The sequence below is a fragment of the Symphalangus syndactylus genome, chromosome 14, assembly GCF_028878055.3.
Source record: "Symphalangus syndactylus isolate Jambi chromosome 14, NHGRI_mSymSyn1-v2.1_pri, whole genome shotgun sequence".
Lineage (NCBI taxonomy): Eukaryota > Metazoa > Chordata > Mammalia > Primates > Hylobatidae > Symphalangus > Symphalangus syndactylus.
Genome location: NC_072436.2, coordinates 71039686 through 71061676, shown reverse-complemented (window position 1 = coordinate 71061676; position 21991 = coordinate 71039686). Strand labels below are relative to the sequence as shown.

The 21991-nt window shown below is 40.5% G+C and overlaps 1 protein-coding gene across 3 annotated transcripts in view; it reads right to left on the bottom strand.

Annotated features, from left to right (window-relative positions):
* The window catches only part of GFPT1 (glutamine--fructose-6-phosphate transaminase 1), a 62217-nt gene that overhangs the window by 27971 nt on the left and 12255 nt on the right, over positions 1-21991 (bottom strand). For 2 of the 3 annotated variants that reach the window (XM_055241048.2, XM_063617854.1), the window contains exons 2-8: positions 21348-21455; positions 17020-17127; positions 10557-10682; positions 6235-6293; positions 5298-5432; positions 3451-3512; positions 1464-1543 (exon numbers count right to left, since the gene is read on the bottom strand). In XM_055241048.2, coding sequence (XP_055097023.1) covers positions 1464-1543; positions 3451-3512; positions 5298-5432; positions 6235-6293; positions 10557-10682; positions 17020-17127; positions 21348-21455 — 678 coding nt within the window. Of the gene's footprint in view, positions 1-1233; positions 1288-1463; positions 1544-3450; positions 3513-5297; positions 5433-6234; positions 6294-10556; positions 10683-17019; positions 17128-21347; positions 21456-21991 lie in introns of all 3 variants that reach the window. The other variant, XM_055241047.2, reaches the window with a different exon arrangement.

The window sequence follows — 21991 nt, the reverse complement described above, 5'->3', positions numbered from 1 at the left end:
TTTCAAAAAATAAATAAGTAAGGTAAAAAAATTTGAGATATCAATGTCTGTTTAAATGAAAAGAACACTTCTGGGCTGGGCACAGTGGCTCACACTTGTGATCTCAGCACTTTGGGAGGCTGAGGCGGGTGGATCACTTGACCCCAGGAGTTCAAGAGCAGCCTGGGCAATATAGCAAGACTCCATTTGTGCAAAAAATTTAAAGTTAGCTGGGAGCCAGGCACAGTGGCTCATTCCTGTAATCCCTGTAATTTGGGAGGTTGAGGTGGGAGGATCCCTTGAGCCCAAGAGTTTGAGACCAGCCTGGCCAACATAGCAAGACTTCCTATTTACAAATTTAAAAACTGGCTGGGGGCGGTGGCACGTGCCTATGGTCCCAACTACTCAAGAGGCTGAGGTGGGAGAATCACTTGAGCCTAGGCAGCCAAGCCTGAAGTGAGCCATGAGGAAGCCACTGCACTCCAGCCTGGCTGAGAGAGCAAAACCCTGTCTAAAAATAAGAATTAGCTGGGCGTGATGGCACACACTTGTAGTACTAGCTATTTGAGAGGCTGAGGCAAGAGGATCCACCTGAGCCCAAGAGTTCGAAATTGCAGTGAGGTATGACCACACCACTGCACTGCACTCCAGCCTGGGCAACAGAGCAAGACCCTGTCTACCCCTGTCGCTCTATAAAAAAAGTAATATGGAAAGTTACATCGAAGTAAATAAATAAGAAAAACAAAAAATAAACTTTACACATAAACAATATAAAAGAAAAATCACTACAAATTCAAATAAAGCTAATCGAGATAGCAAATGTAAATCCAACAGTAGTATGTCATGCATAAAATGAAGACCATTTAAACATATTTCAGTTAAAAGTTAGGCTTAAATGATTCAAATAACTACCACTTAGTCAATCTATAATAACCTAGCACACAATGCTCTTTTCCTAATCTAAGCATATATCCTACATGATTTTAAAACAAAGGGAAAAATAATTTACAATTTCAACTATTTTCTGAAATTTCAGAAATTTTAATGAAATTATTAAAAGCACTTTCTAAATGCCAAAAGCAGACACGCAAAATATACTCTGCAAATTAGAAAAATGTCAAAATATGCTTCCCCACAAAATAAGCACATTTTTAGAGGCCCAGCACATTCATTCACTCCAAGAACAAAACAATTAGTAAAGAATAAACAAAAGAGGATAAGATCCTCCCCATCCATGCAGAGTGCATTTCCCACCTCTTTCTCCCTGTGATCCCCACCGTGTGAATTTTGATCCAATCTGAGTCCTAGCTAAGGATACACAACAGAAAAAAATTCTAATCATCAGAGAACTCACAAAAACAAATCTTTTTCATGTCTAGACAGAACTATATATACATGTGCATCTGACCAAAGAGGCATTTATTCCAACTTAAGGAAAATAATTCTTCATATCTATTGCACTGCATTTGTAGAGGTAATTTTACCTGTTCTGTACAGTATAGGAATGTGATCAGTAGAAAGTTTATGTTCACTCCGTACACCAATCAACAGAGGGCTACCTCGCCTGTAAATTCCAAGAGCAGTTAGAATTAAACCATTTTTATAAATAATGGACTGACATAAAATTTAATGGGCCAATACTCTCCAAATGTTTAAATTATCGCCCCAAGCTCAACTTCAGATATAAGAACTAGATAAAAAGAATTTTTTAAAAAAATCTGTATTGGGCCAGGTGCAATGGCTTCAGGAGGCCTAGGCAGGCAGATCACTTGAGTCCAGGAGTTCAAGACTACTCTGGGAAACATGGCAAAACCCTGTCTCCAAATTAGCCAGGCGTGATGGCACGTGCCTATAGTCTCAGCTACTCGGGAGGCTGAGTTAGGAGGATTGCTTGAGCCTGGGAGGTGGTGGTTGCAGTGAGCCAAGATCGTGCCACTGCACTCAGCCAAGATCGCGCCACTGCACTCCAGCCTGGATGACAGAACAAGTTCCTATATCCAAAAAATTCTCTATCAGGGGTCAGCAAACTGACCTGCAGCCCCAGGATTTATTTTTATAAATAAATGGTTTTTGTTTATTTGTTTGTTTTTTGACAACGGCCTTGCTCTGTCTCCCAGGCTAGAGTGCAGTGGCACAATCACAGCTCACTGCAGCCTTGACCTCCTGGCCTCAAGTGATCCCCTTGCCTCAGCCTCCTGAGTAGCTGGGACTACAGGCATGCACCACCACACCCAGCTAAATTTTTTATTTTTTATAGAGACGGGGTTTTGTCATGTTGCCCAGGCTGGTCTGGAACTCCTGGGGTCAAGCAATCCACCCACCTCAGACTCCCAAAGTGCTGGGATTATAGGCATGGGTCACCATGCCCAGCCCAATACAGGTTTTTGGGTTTTTTTTTAATTATTTCTTTTCTTAATTGACAAATAAAAATTGTATTTTGGAACATACCCATGCCCATTCTTTTACTTATTTTCTGTAGCTGCTTTCACACTACAACTGCAAAGTTGAGTAGTTGCTACAGAGGCTACATGGTCCAGAAAGCCTAAAATATTTACTATCTGGCCCACTCCAGAAAAGTTTGCCAACACCTGTTCTGTAACAATGTATTTTAATTTTTTTCCTTTGTAATGTTAAATGGAACCTTCCTTTCAATTATGCACAGAATGCCAATATATGAACGTGTAGCACCTTCTCCTTAGTCACCCTGTTTTCAGATTAAAAAATATCTCTCTCTTACCATAGTATCTTAGGGCACCTCACTTAGGACTTCATGATCAGGCCTAAATAGCCTAGCAAGAAGTAGTGATGGTACAATTATCTAGGAATCTGTCTAGAATATATGTTTCAAAAAATACAGAGAAAGCTAATATTTTAACTGTATTGGATAATATTCAATATCCAAATTCACAAAGTAACCTTGGTGCGCCCAACAAAGACAAAAGGCCAATTAAATGCCAAAATATATTTGCTTTTTTTTTTCTTTTTTCAGACAGAGTCTCGCTCTGTAGGCCAGGCTGGAGTGCAGTGGCGCGATCTCAGCTCACTGAAACCTCTTGCCTCCTGGGTTCAAGGGATTCTCCTGCCTCAGTCTCCCGAGTAGCTGGGATTACAGGCATGTGCTACCACACCCGGCTAATTTTTGTATACTTAGTAGAGACGGGGTTTCGCCACGTTGGCCTGGCTGGTCTCAAACTCCTGACCTCAGATGATCCACCTGCCTCAACCTCCCAAAATGCTAGGATTACAGGTGTGAGCCATAGCACCCGGCCTGTATTTGCTTTCTTCAGGGATTCTGTTAAATGGAAGAGTGGTAAACAACAGACAAGAAGGAGCATGTGAAAATATGCTCACATGAATATATCTAATAAAGGGCAGAGCCTTTATAATAAAGGGTCATGTATAGTCTACGAAGAATAAACATGTAACTCAAATATGTTGAAATACATTAGTCATTGTTAGAGTTGTATGTACCTTGTGCCAACTGCTTGCCCGGGAAAATGAACACTTTTAAATACGAGTGCAAAAGCACCTTCCTATGGAGGGAAAAAAATGCATTAGCAATATTTACTATCATCAATTATCAAGTCAGAAATGCCTAGAACATACTGGCTTCAGCACAGAAATTTTTTGTTCACACAAATGCTCTTTTGTACCAGTTTATAAACAAGTCTAAAGTTTAAGTAAACACTTACTCCTAAGCTTTGGTGTATCCAAGACCCATATTTTTTTTTTCTTTTTTTTGTGATGGAGTCTCACTCTGTCACCAGGCTGGGGTGCAGTGGCACGATCTCAGCTCACCGCAACCCCCGACTCCCTGGTTCAAGTGATTCTCCTGCCTCAGCCTCCCGAGTAGCTGGGATTACAGGCACGCACCACCACGCCCAGCTAATTTTTGTATTTTTAATACAGACAGGGTTTCACCATGTTGGCCAGGATGGTCTCGATCTCTTGACCTCATGATCTGCCCACCTCGGCCTCCCAAAGTGCTGGGATTACAGGCGTGAGCCACCACGCCCAGCCAAGACCCACTTTTTTAACCAAGCCTACACTCAAAATATGCTCAATAGATAACAACTCCAAAAATAGATCACTTAAAAAGTCATCCTTTGTACAGGCTATGAACACTTCTCAACCTATATATCCTATCTCCATCATCTACCTATCTATATCGTCAAATTACTATGAATTATCAGGAGAATGACAGAATTAGAAAAGATCCTAAGATCAAAATCCAAAACCTATTCTCTGCCCTAGTAATTGTACACCACTGTTAACTTCCACTCTTTCTGACCTTGATATGAGATATAAATATATACAATTATTAACATGCACACCATACAATTCCATCAACCCGAATCCTCAGGGACAGGGCTTACAGGAATCAAGAACAGATAAAAGAGTAACATGAAGTAGGAGAGGGAAGAACCACCTTGGAACACAAACTGGATTATACAATGAATAAAAGGCAAAGCCTATTAGAAACGAAAAAAGGCTGGGAAGGCACACCACTCCACTCTGCCTTGGGTAAAGGGAAGGAATAGGCTTCTACATTCTCCATCTTCCTGCTTCCTCTTTTTGATACAGATATAAGATTTGGGTACAGGTGGGAGAGAAGTGAGAGCTGGACCATATTTGGGAAGTAAAGGACTTTTAAGTGGGAAAGCTAGAGTTATGAGTGGGGAAGGAAGATGTAGGTATCACTATGGATTTGGACATCTGTAGATCTTTGATGTCTTTAATCTTTAATTAGGAATGTTGGATGGAATCAAAAAGAATACTGCTTTTCTCATGGGCTTGGAACTGCTTTTCTATAGAAGTTCAGAGCCAAGGAAAAGTCCCCAAAAGGAAAAATAAGTAGTTGACTTTGTTAGCTCAGAGACAAGCAGGCATTATCCCAGAATATAAACTGTGGTAGCTCTGAAGCTGCTATTGTGCTAAGTTATTGGTTGAGAAGAACACTCGGACGAGCAAGAAGCAAGGGAATAACTAATCCTCCATTGTGTGTACTGTGTACATGTCCACGTGTGGTGCGTATGGATGTGTGCATATATGCATAGTTTTTAGACACACTTTGATTTTGGATTATTTTTAATTTTCATGACAATAAACCAGAATGAAGTAAGTAAAATTTTAAGTGGAGGGTGGGGGGGAATCAATAAATCAGTTTCTCAAAATTATTCAACTTGAATAGTTACATGAGAAATAAAAGCCAAAAATACTCAAAAAAATAGCACAGTTCCTGCTTATCACACTTAATTTCCAGAAAGTTTCTCGGAATTAATGTTGGCATAATTATCTTTAAAAGTGTGGCTTAATACCAATTGTTGGATAACTCTCTCCACCAAGGTAGTAAAGCTGGTATCTTGACTTTCCCGATTGTCATACATATACTTAACAAGCTTGGCAATTGTCTCTGTGTCTGTTTCAGATTCGAAGTCATAGCCTTTGCTTTCCTGTAAGTAGAAAGAAAAAAAATACAATTAAAGAAATATTAATGATAAAAAAAACCTTTTCTATAGAATTGTTCCGTCAAAAATGCCACTAATTTCTAATATTCTTTGAACACCATATTCCATTATTCAAAATTAAAGTCACCATCTAATTAGAGTGACTCCAAAACAGTGTGGTACTCTGTGTAACTGAACATACACTTAACTTACTGTCTAATAAATAGCCATTAGCTGTATGTGGCTATTTCAATTTAATTAAAATTAAATAAAATTTAAAATTCAGTTCCTCAGTCATACTAGCTCAACAACCACATGTGGACAGTGGCTACTATACTGAATAGCCTAGATACACTGTCTTCCAACACTGGAGAAAGTTCAATTGAACAGCCCTAAGAAAGCACTCATGCAGGTCAGCATTATGACCACTACTATACAGTATATAGCTATTTAGGACATAAAACTTTCATTTAATTTGTCCTGATTCTTCTCGTATTAATATATCCTAGGAACTTTAAAGCATGACAGTCTCTCAGAATGCAAAAAATGTCTCCATGAAATTCCAATTTTATTTGAGCCTTTTGTCATGTATATTACAGTCAAATACTAATCGTTTCCTTTTCATATTAAAAAACAGAATTGTTCCACTGTTAGCAAAGAAAAGTCCAATAAATCACCATGCACTTGGAATTGTCCAAGAAATTACTTGATGACACATATATGGTGTCGCACATCCCAACAACCAACCCCAATGCTCTCATTAGAAGTATTCTCAAAGACTGGGGTCTTTTGAGGTCACCTTACTTACCAAAAACTTTTTCAAGTCTTTGTAGTTGGTGATGATTCCATTGTGAATAACGACAAATTCTAAAAGAGGTAAAAGTGTTGAAGACAAAAAAGTCAGAAGTCTGATAAACTGCACTCCTGCCTGGGCAACAAAGTGAGACTCTGTCTCAAAATAGCAGTAAAATAGCTATTACTGTAACTGGATTTTTCTCAAGTCAAAAATTTGTAACATGCTATACTATTTATGTTATTTATAACATAATTACATCTACTTCTCATTACCAGATTATCATCAGGTAGATCAGCAGCATTGTTTATGTGGCATAGCTGAAGCACACAGTGCAGGGGAGGTGGGTACGGTGGGGAAATAAACAGGAAGTCTAGAGATAACAATTTCAGTTGTGGCTAAACTAGTAATCAAATGTTACCATGTGAAAGGAGCAAGTTTATTGGGTCTGTTGCCTCATTTGCAAAACGAGAGAGCTGAACTAAATATTATTCTTATTTCTCTGTTCATTCATTCTTCAGTATACGTTTAAAGAGAAGTCCTTTCAAACTAAAACAATAATCTGATTTACACTAAATGAGTTTAAGAACTAGAACTAACGAATTTGCTAAGAAAAACCAATCAGTTCTACAGTTAAATTTACTTGTTTGAGATCCAGATAAGTCATAGAATGTCAGAAAAATAAATGTTAAAATATCATTCCAAGAGAAGATAGACATGATCTTGGGATAATTTTCATCTTTTTTAACTAACTTTGAAAACTGTAAGAACAGATAATCAAGAGTTGACAATATCATTATCTGTAGCGACTGCTGGTACATAAAAACTACCAATCCAGCTGAGTGCGGTGGCTCATGCCTGTAATCCCAGCACTTTGAGAAGCCGAGATGGGCGGACCACCTGAGGTCAGGGGTTTGAGACCATCCTGTTCAACATGGCGAAACCCTGTCTCTACTAAAAATACAAAAAATTAGCCAGGCGTGGTGGTACGTGCCTGTAAACCCAGCTACTCGGGAGGCTGAGGCAGGAGAATCGCTTGAATCTGGGAGGCAGAGGTTGCAGTGAGCCAAGATCCCATCACTGCACTCCTGCCTGGGCAACAGAGTGAGACTCTGTCTCAAAAAAAAAAAAAAAAAACCAAAAAAACCCTAACAATCCTGGATTTATTATTCAGAGTTCATTTCAGTTAGGAGAAAAATTACTGCTGAATTAAATTTTATATTAAATTATCAAAATATTCTTTTTTTTTTTGGAGGCACGATGTTGCTCTGTCACCAAGCTGGAGCGCAGTGGCTCAATCATGACTCACTGCAGCCTTAAATTCCTGGGCTCAGGTGATTCTTCCACATCAGCCTTCCAAGCAGCTGAGATTACAGCTGCTTACACCACACTCAACTAATTTTTTTACTTTTCTGTAGAGAGAGTCTCACTATGTTGCCCAGGCTAGTCTCCTGAGCTGAAGCAATCCTCCCACTTCATCCTTCCAGTGTCTTGAGATTACAGGCATGAGCCACTACGCCAGGCCAAAATGTTTTTTCTTTTTTGAGACAAAGTCTTGCTCTGTCACCCAGACTGGAGTGAAGTGGCACAATCTCGGCTCACTGCAGCCTCCACCTCTCAGGTTCAAGCGATTCTCCTGGCTCAGCCTCTCAAGTAGCTGGGATTACAGGTGCATGCCACCATGCCCAGCTAATTTTTGTATTTTAAATAGAGACGGGGTTTTGCCATGTTGGTCAGGCTGGTCTCGGACTCCTAATTTCAGGTGATCCACCTGCCTTGGCCTCCCGAAGTGCTAGGATTATAGGCATGAGTCACCACACCCGGCCCCCTACAATGTTCTTAATATACATAAAGATCTGATATTTTGGCTGACAGTAATTAGAAACCAAATAATAAACATTTTCACTAGATTTTTGAGAGATGATAGCAACCACAAAAATAAATTTATAAAAAAAACCTGCCAGGTGCGGTGGCTCATGCCTGTAATCCCAGCATTCTGGGGGGCTGAGACAGACGGATCACCTGAGCTCAAGAGTTCAAGACCAGCCTAGCCAACATGGTGAAACCTTGTCTCTACTAAAAATACAAAAAATTGCCAGGTGTGGTGTCAGGCGCCTGTAATCCTAGCTACTTGGGAGGCTAGAGGCAGAAGAATCGTTGAATCTGGGAGGCAGAGGTTGCAGTGAGCGGAAAGCCTGCCATTGCACTCCAGCCTCGGCGAAAGAGCGAGATTCCATCTCAAAAAAAAAAAAAAAACTTAATGCTAGAACAGAAAGATTAATAAATAGCTAATTTAAAGGTCTTAACTTAAAGCCAAATTCTCAAAACATCATCTAGATGTAAGTTTTCGGGAATCTTTCATAAAGGCCTTGTCAGTATCAAAAGTCTAAATTATTGCTAGCATTATGATCAAATTCAATAGTAATTATTGAAGCACAAGGAGCCTAAATAGGCAGCTTCTGAATTAAACTAAAAATCAGAAAGGGCTGGGTGCAGCGGTTCATGCCTGTAATCTCAGCATTCTGGGAGGCTGAGGTGGGAAGATTACTTGAGTCCAGGAATTTGTAACCAGTCTGGGCAACAAAGCAAGACCCCTATCTCTACAAAAATAAAATAAATTAGCTGGGTGTGGTGGTGCAAGCCTGTAATCCTAGCTACTCAGGAGGCTGAGGCAGGAAGATCACTTGTACCCAAGAATTTGAGGTTAGTTACAGTGAGCTATGATCCCACCACTGTACCCAGCCTGGGTGGAGGAGTGAGACCCTGTCTCTAAAATGAAAGGAAAAAAAAATGGGGAGGGATAAATACACACATATACACTTTTGTATGTATTCTGTATTTGCTTATTTTTTTAAAATCAAAGAACAGACTCAATAATTGGTGAATGTTATCTACAAGAGGAATAAGAAGAAACAGAAGAGTCTAGACTTGTTGAGACAGTCTCACTCTGTCACCCAGGCTGAAGTGCAACGGAGCAATCATGGCTCACTGCAGCCTCAACCCCCAGGTTCAGGTGATCCTCCTGCCTAAGCCTCCCAAGTAGCTGGGACTATGGGCGCATGCCACCATCAAGCTAATTTTTGTATTTTCTGTAGGCACAGGGTTTTGCCATGTTGCTCATGCTGGTCTCAAACTCCTGGGCTCAGGCAATCCCTCCATCTCAGCCTTTCAAAGTGCTGGGTAGACTTCTTTTAATATGTCTTGTTTTAAAGATGTGACTTCAGAATTATGTAAATATTTTAAATAATTATAAATAACACTTATTTTTAAAGAATATCAATCCTTAAAAATAAAAAATAGGCCGGGTGCAGTGGCTCACACCTGTAATCCCAGCACTTCAGGAGGCTGAGGTGGGCGGATCACAAGGTCAGGAGATCGAGACTATCCTGGCTAATACAGTGAAACGCCGTCTCTACCAAAAATACAAAAAATTAACCAGGTGTAGTGGCACACCCCTGTAGTCCCAGCTACTTGGGAGGCTGAGGCAGGAGAACTGCTTAAACCCAGAAGGTGGAAGTTGCAGTGAGCCGATATCGCACCACTGCACTCCAGCCTGGGCGACAGAGTGAGACTCCATCTCAAAAAATAATAATAAAAATAAAAAAAATTTTTTTCAACATATTAAAGTAACACATATCCAGCCAGTAGCACAATTGCATGGAGAAAGACTATTCCAAGTAACTCTAAAACACGGTAATTTGATTATACATTTCTAGAGAGATATGCCCTAAGGACAAAACCGGTAACAAAAGTTCTCAGGCAGGAGCAGTGGCTCATGCCTGTAATCCAAGCACTTTGGGAGGCTGAGACAGGAGGATCACTTGAGGTCAGGAGTTCAAGACCAGCCTGGTCAACACAGTGAAACCCCGTCTCTACTAAAAATACAAAAATTAGCCAGGCATGGTGGACAGACAGGGTCTCATTCTGTTGTCCAGGTTAGAGGGCAATGGCGTGAGGTGTGAACACGGCTCACTGCAGCCTCTACCTCCTGGGCTTAAATGATCCTCCCACCTCAGTCTCCCAAGTAGCTGGGACTACAGGCATGTACCACCATGCCTAACTTATTTTTTTATTTTTTGTAGAGACAGGGTCTCACTATGTTGCCAGGGCTGATCGTGAACTACTGGACTCAAGCAGTCCTCCCAACTCAGGCTCCCAAAGTGCTGGGATTACAAGCATGAGCCAGCACCCTCAGCTCTGTATACTCTCTACTACTTCTGAATGTTTGAAATTTTCCAGATAAAAATAATTAAAATAATGAAAATCTAAGAGCCTTCATTCGGCCCCCATTATTAGGCTTCCACAATCATTCCAAAGCACAAAAAATCTTTCCATACCATTATTTTTATCAGAGCGCTGGGGGTGGCTATTGACAGGACTGGGTTCTCCATGTGTTGCCCAACGGGTATGAGCTATTCCAAGGTGTACATCAAATTCTATATCCAAATCCATATCTTGTTGCTCTGAAGAATATGAAAAGTTTCAATATTAAATCATGCTGCAGAGATAATGCTGTAAGCTATATTTAAATATAATTATTACAGTGCTGCTCTCTTGGAATATACAATCACTGAAACTAAAGATCAGGCATATTCAAAATAGTGATTAAAAGACTTAGGAGGCCAGGTGCAGTGGCTCACGCCTGTAATCCCAGCACTGTGGGAGGCCGAGGCAGGTGGATCACCTGAGGTCAGGAGTTCAAGACCAGTCTGGCCAACATGGGGAAACCCCATCTCTACTAAAAATACAAAAATTGGCCAGGCATGGTGGCATGCGCCTGTAGTGCTGGCTACTCTAGAGGCAGAGGCAGGATAATCGCTTGAACCCAGGAGACAGAGGTTGCAGTGAGCTGAGATCACGCCACTGTACTCCAGCCTGGGCAACACAGCGAGACTCCATCTCAAAAAAAAAAAAAAAAAAAAAAAAAAAGACTTAGGAACGCATTGTAGGTCTGTATCAAGACATCTCATATACCCAGTAAATTTACACACCTACTATATACCCACAAAAATTAAAAATAAAGATAAATAAAGACGTAGGAGTTTATGCAACTGAAATATTGAAGGCAAATGGTTTCAATAACAACCAAAAAACTAATACAGAGTTAAAGCAAAAATGACAAAATTTTAATAACGGATAAAGTTAGGTGAAGTATATATAGGTAATAATGTACTATTCTTTCAAGCTTCCTGGAGATATGAACACTCAAGAGTTAAGGACAAAAACAATTAATGTAATTTTTTAAATCTATATTTAATTCTTGCCTTAAAAAATCATTATCAATTAAACATGTAAAAATAAATTCATTTTCCCAATGACACACGACCTTATGACTGCAATTTCTTTCATCTCTGGTGAGTGTACACACATCTCACAATATAAACTGCACTTACGGAGTGCCTCCAAAATCAAATAGGTATTTGAGAACAGAGCAATGCTATGAAAGTATGGGGCTACTGGGAAATCGGCATAGGCCAATGTTCTTTTATCTTAAAAAGTAGCTGATCCGGCCAGGTGCGGTGGCTCATACCCGTAATCCCAGCACTTTGGGAGGTCGAGGCGGGCAGGACACAAGGTCAGGAGTTTGAGACCAGCCTTACCAACATGGTGAAACCCCGTCTCTACTAAAACTACAAAAATTAGCCAGGTGTGGTGGCACACACCTGTAATCCCAGCTACTCGGGAGGTGGAGGCAGGAGAATTGCTTGAACCCAGGAGGTAGAGGTTACAGTGAGCCAAGATCACACCACTGCACTCCAGCCTGGGTGACAGAGCGAGACTCCCTTTCAAAAAAAAAAAAGTAGCTGATTCTTAATTTATTTTTCATATAAGCTATCTTTTCTTGGGGCGTCTTAAAAAAAAAATGGACAGCTCCAGTTATTAACTAGTAATGCTCTTAATTTCCTAAATATAAAATTCATTTGGCTAAGAACCCAGATAACAAAGTTTATCAGAGTTAGGTCTAAATTAAGAGCAAACTGGCCAGGCGCCATGGCTCATGCCTGTAATCCCAGCGCTTTGGGAGGCTGAGGCAGGTGGATCTCCTGAGGTCAGAAGTTCAAGACCAGCCTGGCCAACATGGTGAAACCCTGTCTCTACTAAAAAAATCAGCTGGGCGTGGTAACACACGCCTGTAATCCCAGCTACTCAGGAGGCTGAGGTAGGAGAATCAATTGAACTCAGGAAGGGGAAGCTGCAGTGAGCCGAGATCGTGCCACTGCCCTCCAGCCTGGGCAAAAGAGCAAGACTCCGTCTCAAAAATAAATAAATAAATAAATAAAACCACAATGGTATATTCTGTTGTACTATTACATTTATGATATGTTGTCAACCTAGCTTCCACTAGAATTTGAAAAGCTACAAAAACAGCAGCCTACCTTATTATTTTTGAATCCTAAGCACTAAAAGGTATACATGGCAGACACATTTTTGTTGGATGGCTCAATCAATGAATAAAATCAGGCATCTATTCTTTCCTAGCTTAACTGTGTTCTGAATAATTAAGGCAACCTGATAAATGACCTCAAGAAAAGTACCATTTACCATTATTCAACAGGCTAATGCAAGAAATGAAAACATCTCTTTGACTACTTTTTTTATTTTTTTTTTTTGAAACAGAGTTTTGCTCTCATGCCCAAGCTGGAGTAAGTGCAATGGTGCAGTCTTGGCTGACTGCAACCTCTGTCTCCCAGGTTCAAGCGATTCTCCTGCCTCAGCCTCCTGAGTAGCTGGGATTACAGGCACGCACCACCATGCCCAGCTACTTTTTTTGTATTTTTAGTACAGACAGGGTTTCACCATGTTGACCAGGCTGGTCTCAAACTCCTGACCTCAGGTGATCCGCCCACCTCAGCCTCCCAAAGTGCTGGGATTACAGGCGTGAGCCACCACACCCGACCTCTTTGACTACTTTTTTAAGCTAACTATAATTAAAGCAGTATCTCCTTGAACATGCTGGCAAGCAATATTGGAGAAAGTCACAAGATTCTATATATTGAATCCATTTCAAATTCATGATAATTACCACACCTTTATTTCACTGTTGCCGTAGGAACATTACCGAATGTCTAGTAAGAAAAAAATTATTGCTATAACAATAAGCACATTTCTCACAATATTTCATGTCATATAAATTAATCATGACTTTGAATCCTTGACTCTTCCTTATTGTCTGTTACCCATTTTAAAGTCCTTTGCTGAATCTTAAGTCTAGATAACCCCCACACTCAGTTTCTCTTCTCCCATCTACTGCCAAGCAATACTGAAGAAAGTCAGAAAATTCTGTAAATTAAGACCCTTTCAAATTCACATACCTATTTCACTTGCTACTTAAGAAACATGTATCCAAGTTCCTTATTCATTAAACTGATAGCTCAATCCAGTTCCCTGACAGCTCATCATCATCTTTTCTATTCTCCGTAAAGCTCAATCCTACCTGCAATCCCTCAATTTCCACTTTACTCAGCTTTTCTCCTCTCACCTGGTAATTATCTGCTTTAAGTTTGTCTTTTATCTTTGATTCCTAAAGTACACTCTTTCCTTTAAAGGCTAACTCATTGCCTGTGCCTTGATCTTCTTGGGCCGTAGTGCTTCAATAATTTCCTCATTTGCATCCTCTATCTTACCCTACCTCTACTCCCATGGCTCCTTGCCCTCTGCCTGCCTTTTCTCAGATGTCATCTCCCTTTTTGAAAAAAATACTTCAAACATAAATTTGCTGGGAATAATGAATACCCAACTACCCATACTCAGAGTTAATAAAACATCTAGTCATCTGTGCTTTACATATTTTTTAAGATCTAAAATGTAAAAAATCAATGTGGTACATGGAAACTTGAAATAAATAAATGTAAAAAATGCAGTTGATACCTCCTTTATTTCCCCATCCCATTCACTTCCTCCTCAGAAGATTCTCAAGTTGACAGTCTTACTATTCATGCCTTTTAAACTATGATTATGTTAACATGAGACCATAAATGATAGTACCGTTTTGTGTTTTTAAATGTCCTATACTTTACATACCAGGAACTATCTATGTTCCCATATGCAGAACCAGATTCAGTACACTTCTTTCAAAAGCTACATATGGTCATTCACTATCATATACAACTTATTTGTTGTTGTTGTTGTTGTTTTGTGGAGACGGAGTCTCACTCTGTCACCCAGGCTAGATTACAGTGGCATGATCTCAGCTCACTGCAACCTCCGCCTCCTGGATTCAAGTGATTCTCCTGCCTCAGCCTTCCGAGTAGCTGGAACTACAGGCGCACGCTGCCACACCCGGCTAATTTTTTGTATTTTAGTAGAGATGGGGTTTCACCATGTTGCCCAGGCTGGTCTCAAACTCCAGAGCTCAGGCAATCTGCCCACCTCCGCCTCCCAAAGTGCTAGGATTATAGGCGTGAGCCACCACACCCGGCACACACAACTTATTGTATCATCCCATTTCCTTATTTATAGACATTTAGGCTGTTTCTAAATTTTGCAACAATGAATCTTGTTGTCACGTCACCTTGTTCACTGTGTTTCCTTCAAGTATATATCAAGAGTGGAAGTGCTTAGTCTCAGGGTATAGGCATTTCCCATGTAGATATGGCCAGATTGCTCTTTAAAGTGATTTACCAGTTACAAATTCACCAGCAATATCTGCAAGTTTCCATTTGTAGATAATAAATTCAATCAATACTTATTTTGCATGTATTGTAGGGTAAGATTAGCTAGGAGTTGGTCAGGCACAGTGGCTCAAGCCTGTAATTCTAGCACTTTGGGAGGTCAAAGAGGGTGGATCACCTGAGGTCAGGAGTTCAAGACCAGCCTGGCCAACATGGCAAAACCCCGTCTCTACTAAAAATACAAAAATTAGCCAGGTGTGGTGGCTCACACCTGTAATCCCAGCACTTTGGGAGGCCAAGGTGGGTGGATCACGAGGTCAGGAGATCGAGACCATCCTGGCTAACATGGTGAAACCCCATCTCTACTAAAAATAAAAAAAATTAGCCGGGCGTGGTGGCAGGCGCCTGTGGTCCCAGCTACTCGGGAGGCTGAGGCAGGAGAATGGCGTGAACCAGGAAGCAGAGGTTGCAGTGAACCGAGATTGTGTCACTACACTCCAGCCTGTGCAACAGACCAAGAGTCCACCTTAAAAAAAAAAAAAAAAGAAATTAGCTATGAGTAAAGTAGACACTCAAATAACTACACTTCAAAAACAAACCAGCTGGCCAGGCACAGTGGCTAATGCCTGTAATCCCACTACTTTGGGAGGCTGAGGCGGGCGAATCACTTGAGGTCAGGAGTTCAAAACCAGCCTGGCCAATATGGTGAAACCCCATCTCTACCAAAAATACAAAAATTAGCCGGGCATGGTGGCACATGTCTGGTAATCCCAGCTACTCGGGAGTCTGAAACAGGAGAATCGCTTGAACCTGGAAGGCAGAAGTTGCAGTGAACCAAGGTTGCGCCATTGCACTCCAGCCTGGGCATTACAGCGAGACTCCATCTGGGGAAAAATAAAATAAAATAAAATAAAATTTAAAAAAATAATAAAAAAAAGGTTTACCACGAAGAGGCATGTTTCAATATGTTGACATTGAAAAATGGTGATTCTGTTCACAATCTGCCTTTCTAGCCTCCCATATTTGTCTACCAATACTGTAAATAAAAAGGACTACTATCATTCCATCAACAAGCCTGCCATTACTATTTTTATCTTGCTATGCTATTTACTTAGAAGGTCCTCCCTTCACATCTTCACTGACCAAATATAATCAGCACCCATTCCCTATGTATTCCCAGTCTCGTCAACTTGTGGGAACTCTCCCTTGAATCTCACAGCAATGTCTGTTCTCTCCTACAGAACTCACTATAATCAGCCTGGTATACAGGATGCAGAACACACAGTAGATATTTATACTACTGTTTTTGAAGTGTAGTTATTTGGGTGTCTGCTTTACCCCTAGCTAATCTTACACTACAATACAGGCAAAATAAGTATTGATTTAATTTGTTAAACAAGTACTACAAAGCTAAATGTATGGCTTATGTAGGAAAAAAAAAAAAGACAAAAATCCATCATTTTCCTCTACCTGTACTCTTTCATAATGACTATGATAGCATTCATATGAGTAGGTACATAAAATACTTGTGGTTTCCTGGGTTTTGTGGAGAATTTTAAAAATGTTTTTTCAATCAATCTACTTCAAAGGTTGCTTTGTTTTCAAGTTTCTTGTGAAAAAATAAAATGTGTAAGAATAATGTTATGATCTAAATACTGAGAAGTAAATCCTCTTTGATGCGGCATACATCTCTGACAACTCCTTGTGCCAGAGAAGACAACTGTGAGGGAAAACATGATACTTACCAGATTATATCAGACCTACTCAAAGGTGCAACGTCAAAATTGACTACATCCAAGCTACGCATTTAGTCCAAAGTGAAGACAATTAGCAAGTGAAGACACATGTATAAGGGCATCACTAAAAATACCTTTTGTCCTATGAAAAGCTCTTCCTCAGGAATGGTGGCTCTGAAGATATTTCATTTAATATTCAGAGCTTGCGCTGAAGGTAATATACCTAACTAATTTCCTTCCCTAATTGCAACGATTATTTTTCAGGCTCAGGCACATTTTAAAACTAGTCCAGACAGTAACAAAACTACTTTTCTTTCCTCCCTTCAATGTTACAGACCATTATCATTAAAATGGGTCCCAAAATATGGGGGGAGGGAGTAACTCAGTGGAGAATGGGGAGGGGAAAAGGAAGAGAAAGGGAAGGGAGACAAAAATCAAATTAAGTACGTTACTGTGAACTTCTTCATCCAGCGCCTTAACTTTTCCTTTCTTCTTAATAAGCTGGATTTTGCAGGCATTGGCTTCCCAATCTTTATCATTGCCTCCATCAAATCCCACACCTAAACCATCATGAGGTAAAAAAGCAAGATTTAGAAACTAGCTACTGATAAAATTATTAATGTGAGGCAAAATTTTTAATTAAAAAATATATTCTCATCTAATTAATTCACTAATTTATTAATTCATTATCTACGGAAAACCTATTGTGTGTCAAGAACCAGGATAACTGCTAGACACAAAAACAAAAATAACTCCATTCCTGTCCTCAAATTTCTAAGTCTATCGAGAAGACAGACAAGGAAAAAATAATTCAGCCTGATTATGAATTATAATAAAAATACTACAGGTTGCAATTGGGATACAATGGAGAAATGCAAAAGATGGGCACCCACCTCAGAAGGTAGCTAAGGAAGGAAGGTCATAGAATATATCTCTTAAGAGTCTCCTTAAGTTGCTAAGGAATTTGAAAAAGCTACCCTGAAGATACTGGGAAAACACTGTCCTTTAAGCAGAGAAGTGATTCAGCAAAAATGTTTAGCAAACCCCTTCTAGAAACAGTGTAGGGAAAGAACTGGAGGGAGAGAAACGGAAGGAAGAAACCAGCTGTCAAAAGCTACAGCTACAGCAAAGCAAAAATGAAGAGGACCTGAACTAAACAGTGGTAATGCAGACAGAGATAAATGATATTGAAAAGCGGAACTGACTGAATGTAAGTGAGAAAGCAGGAGAAGTCTGGAATACCTCAAAGGACTTGTTGAATGGCTTGAAGGACTTGTTGAATGATTCTCAATAAAAGGGACATAGAAAAACAGAGTGGGCATGCCTGTAATCCCAGCTACTTGGGAGGCTGAGGCAGGAGAATGGCTTGAACCCGAGAGGCGGAGGTTGCAGTCAGCTGAGATTGCGCCATTGCACTCCAGCCTGGGCGACAGAGTGAGACTCATCTCAAAAACAAACAAACAAAAAACAGAGTGGGGAGTGGGGTGAGGACTGCAATGTATTCAGCTTATTTTTCTTTTCTTTCTTTTTTTTTTTTCTTTTGAGACAGGGTCTTGCTCTGTCGCCCAGGATGGAGGGCAGTGGCGCAATCTCGGCTCCCTGCAACCTCTGCCTCCCAGGTTCAGCAATTCTCCTGCCTCAGCCTCCCAAGTAGCTGGGATTACAGGTGCACGCCACAATGCGTGGTTATTTTTTTTTTTTTTTTTTTTTAGTAGAGACAGAGTTTCACCAGGTTGGTTAGGCTGGTCTTGAACTCCTTACCTCAAGTGATCCATCCACCTGGGCCTCCCAAAGTGCTGGGATTACAGGCGTGAGTCACCACGCCCAGCCTCAGTTTAATTTTTGAACATGCAAAGTTTAAAATATCATGGTCTATCTAGGAAGAAACTTGTAGGAGGCCTAGAATACAGCTTGGGAGATAAATCTGGATTAGAAGAAATACATCTGGATTAGAAGTCACCAACATATACACGAAAAAAAATTAAAATTAAAAATAAAAATATCGGCCAAGCGCAGTGGCTCACGCCTGTAATCCCAGCACTTCGGGAGGCCAAGGTGGGCAGATCACGACGTCAGGAGATTGAGACCATCCTGGCTAACGTGGTGAAACCCCGTCTCTACTAAAAATACAAAAAATTAGCCAGGCGTGGCGGCGGGCACCTGTTGTCCCAGCTACTCAGGAGGCTGAGGCAGGAGAAGGGCGTGAACCCGGGAGGTGGAGCTTGCAGTGAGCCGAGATCGTGCCACTGCACTCCAGCCTGGGCGACAGAGTGAGACTCCATCTCAACAAAATAAAAATAAAAAATAAATAAAAAATAAGACGAAAACAAAGAAGTTACTGATATAAATTAATAGAAGGTTGATGGGCCGGGCACGGCGGCTCACGCCTGTAATCCCAGTACTTTGGGGGGCTGAGGCGGGCAGATCACAAGGTCAGGATATCGAGACCATCCTGGCCAACATGGTGAAACCCCGTATCTATTAAAAATACAAAAATTAGCTGGGTGTGGTGGCAGGCGCCTGTAATCCCAGCTACTCAGGAGGGTGAGGCAAGAGAATTGCTTTAACAGGAGAATTGCTTGAACTCGGGAGGTGGAGGTTGCAGTGAGCCAAGATCATGCCACTGCACTCCAGCCTTGTGATAGAGTGAGACTCCGTCTCAAAAAAAAAAAAAAAAAAAAGGTTGATGAAGTCAGAGCTCACCCATGAAGACACCAACTAAGAGAAGTGGGCCTAGAAAAGAATCTTGGCTGGGTGCAGTGGCTCACACCTATAATCCCAGCACTTTGGGAGGCCAGGGCAGGTGGATCTCCTGAGGTCAAGAATTCAAGACCAGCCTAGGCAACATGGTGAAACTCCATCTCTACTAAAAATACAAAAATTAGCCAGGCGTGGTGGCGCACGCCTATTATCCCAGCTACTGGAGAGGCTGAGGCAGAGGAATCACTTGAATCCAGAAGGCAGAGGTTGCAACAGTCAGCCGAGATCGCACCACTGCACTGCAGCCTGGGTGACAGAGCGAGACTCATCTCAAAAAAAAAAAAAAAAAAAGAATCTTGAAGAACATTAATATTTGAGCTGTAAGTAGAAGAAAGGAGCCTCCAAAGCAAACAGAAAAGAAGTAATCTGGCCGGGCGCGGTGGCTCACGCTTGTAATCCCAGCACTTTGGGAGGCCGAGGCGGGTGGATCACGAGGTCAGGAGATCGAGACCACAGTGAAACCCTGTCTCTACTAAAAATACAAAAAATTAGCCAGGCATGGTGGCGGGCGCCTGTAGTCCCAGCTACTCGGAGAGGCTGAGGCAGGAGAATGGCGTGAACCCCAGAGGCGGAGCTTGCAGTGAGCCGAGATTGCGCCACTGCACTCCAGCCTGGGCGACAGAGCGAGACTCCGTCTCAAAAAAAAAAAAAAAAAAAAAAAGAAAAGAAGTAATCTTAGCATCTTAGGAAGAGAGTAAGATGTGCTGTCAAAGAAGCTAAGGAAAGAGAGAATTTTAAAAACAAAGGAGTTAAGGAACTGACTTTCCATTACTAAGGAAAGTCAAGGAAGACAAATGCCCAGTCCATATGGCAATGTTAAGTGTACAAAAGAGTTAACACAGCAGGTGTGAAACTGCTATCCTTAGAAAGGACTGTTTTCAAGGTCAGCCCTTCACTGGTGTCTAGAAACTTGGTTTTTGGAAGGATTCCTACCACCCTAACCAAAAGTGTCTCACTACACAAACTGTGCAAACAATGTGGTTTATGCTGAACATCTGCTCTTATTTTGGGAGTCTAGAATTTTGGTACATGCTAGGCAGAGGGTGCCTATGTGACCAACCCCCAATGAAAACCTTAGGCACTGATCCACTGGTGAGCAGCTTATGCCTAGCTTTCTCAAGACTTCACTTCCTGCACCTTCTCCCTTTGCTGACTGTGCTTTGTATTCTTTTGCTATAATGAAACATAGCCATGAGTACAACCAAATGCTGAGTCCTGTGAGTCCTCCTAGGGAATTGTCAAATCTGAGGATGGTCTTAGGAACCTCTGACACAGTTGAGGGAAGGAGCTAGGGTAGAACATAAAGTTGCCAGAAAGTTATGTTTATGTGTAATTTATTTAAGATAGAAGAGGCTGGAATCAGTGCCTTGCCTGTAATCCCAGCACTTTGAAATGCCAAGGCAGGAGGATCACTTGAGGCCAGGAGTTTGAGACCAGCCCAGGCAACATAGTGAGACTCTCATCTCTACAAAAACTTTTTAAAAATTAGCTGGGCATGGTGGCACACAGCTATAGTCCTAGCTACTCAGGAGGCCGGGGAGGGAGGATTGCCTGAGCCCAGAGTTCGAGACTGCAGTGAGCTATGACCGCACCACTACACTCCAGCTGGAGTGACAGAGTGAGACCCTATCTCAAAAATAAATAATAAAAATAAGAAAAAAGAATCTGAGGCAAGTTTATATGCCAAAGCATGAAATCAATGGAGAAAAATTAAAGTTACAGGAAAGAAAAAAGAATTTAGAGTAAGACCTTCATGAATTTTATTTTACCACAATAATGCCCCATATGATGTTTTTACAATAATATTCTTAATAGATCATCATAAGCAATACTCCACATAAATGGTAACACTGTTGAGATTACATAAATAAATCCTTTAAATATGATAAAAGACAAAAATTCTTCCAATTTACGCTTACTCAAAACAAAACAGACTTTAATAGTCTAGTCTCCTAATAATAATAAAAATAATCTCTATTTAAAGAATCATGCAAAATCCATAGTATTTTTTTAGAAGTACCAGCAGAATCATATCCTCTGTACTCCAGTCTCTGAAGGCCTTTGATTAGGGTCTCCAAGATTTCTCGTCTCGTTCGAGGAACATGGTAGTTTAAGTAAGCAAATATACCTGCAAATAAACAAATATTTAATGAAAAATTCTGATTTAAAAATCAAAATTAGCATAATTATGTCAAGTATGTGAAAAAATGTGAAGTTAGATTCTGTCTTTCAAACATTTCAAACTGTTTAAAGGCAATGGAACTTTTTCAAGGGGGAGTTTCTCATATGTATAAAAAAACTAAAGTAAACATGTCAACATACATAATTTTTTCAAAGCAGCTTGTAAAGCTGGCTACTTATTTTCCATGACTGCTATTTTTGTCAAGTGAAATTTAATTTTTTTAAAAACCAATTAACAAATTCATGGTTTATGTCCTACATACAGAGCATTTTGCTTCAAGAAAAAAATTTCTAAAGTAATTTAAGCAACATATATAGACCCTAAAATCTGTACCAATGAGATTAATTTTGCTTACTTCCAATAACCATGCTATCAGTGACATTTAGGAATAAATGATGTAAAAAATACTCACCCCTTAAATAATTACGTAAAATAGTAAAAACTGACCAAATACATAACTATCTTAAAAGATAATTGCTTGA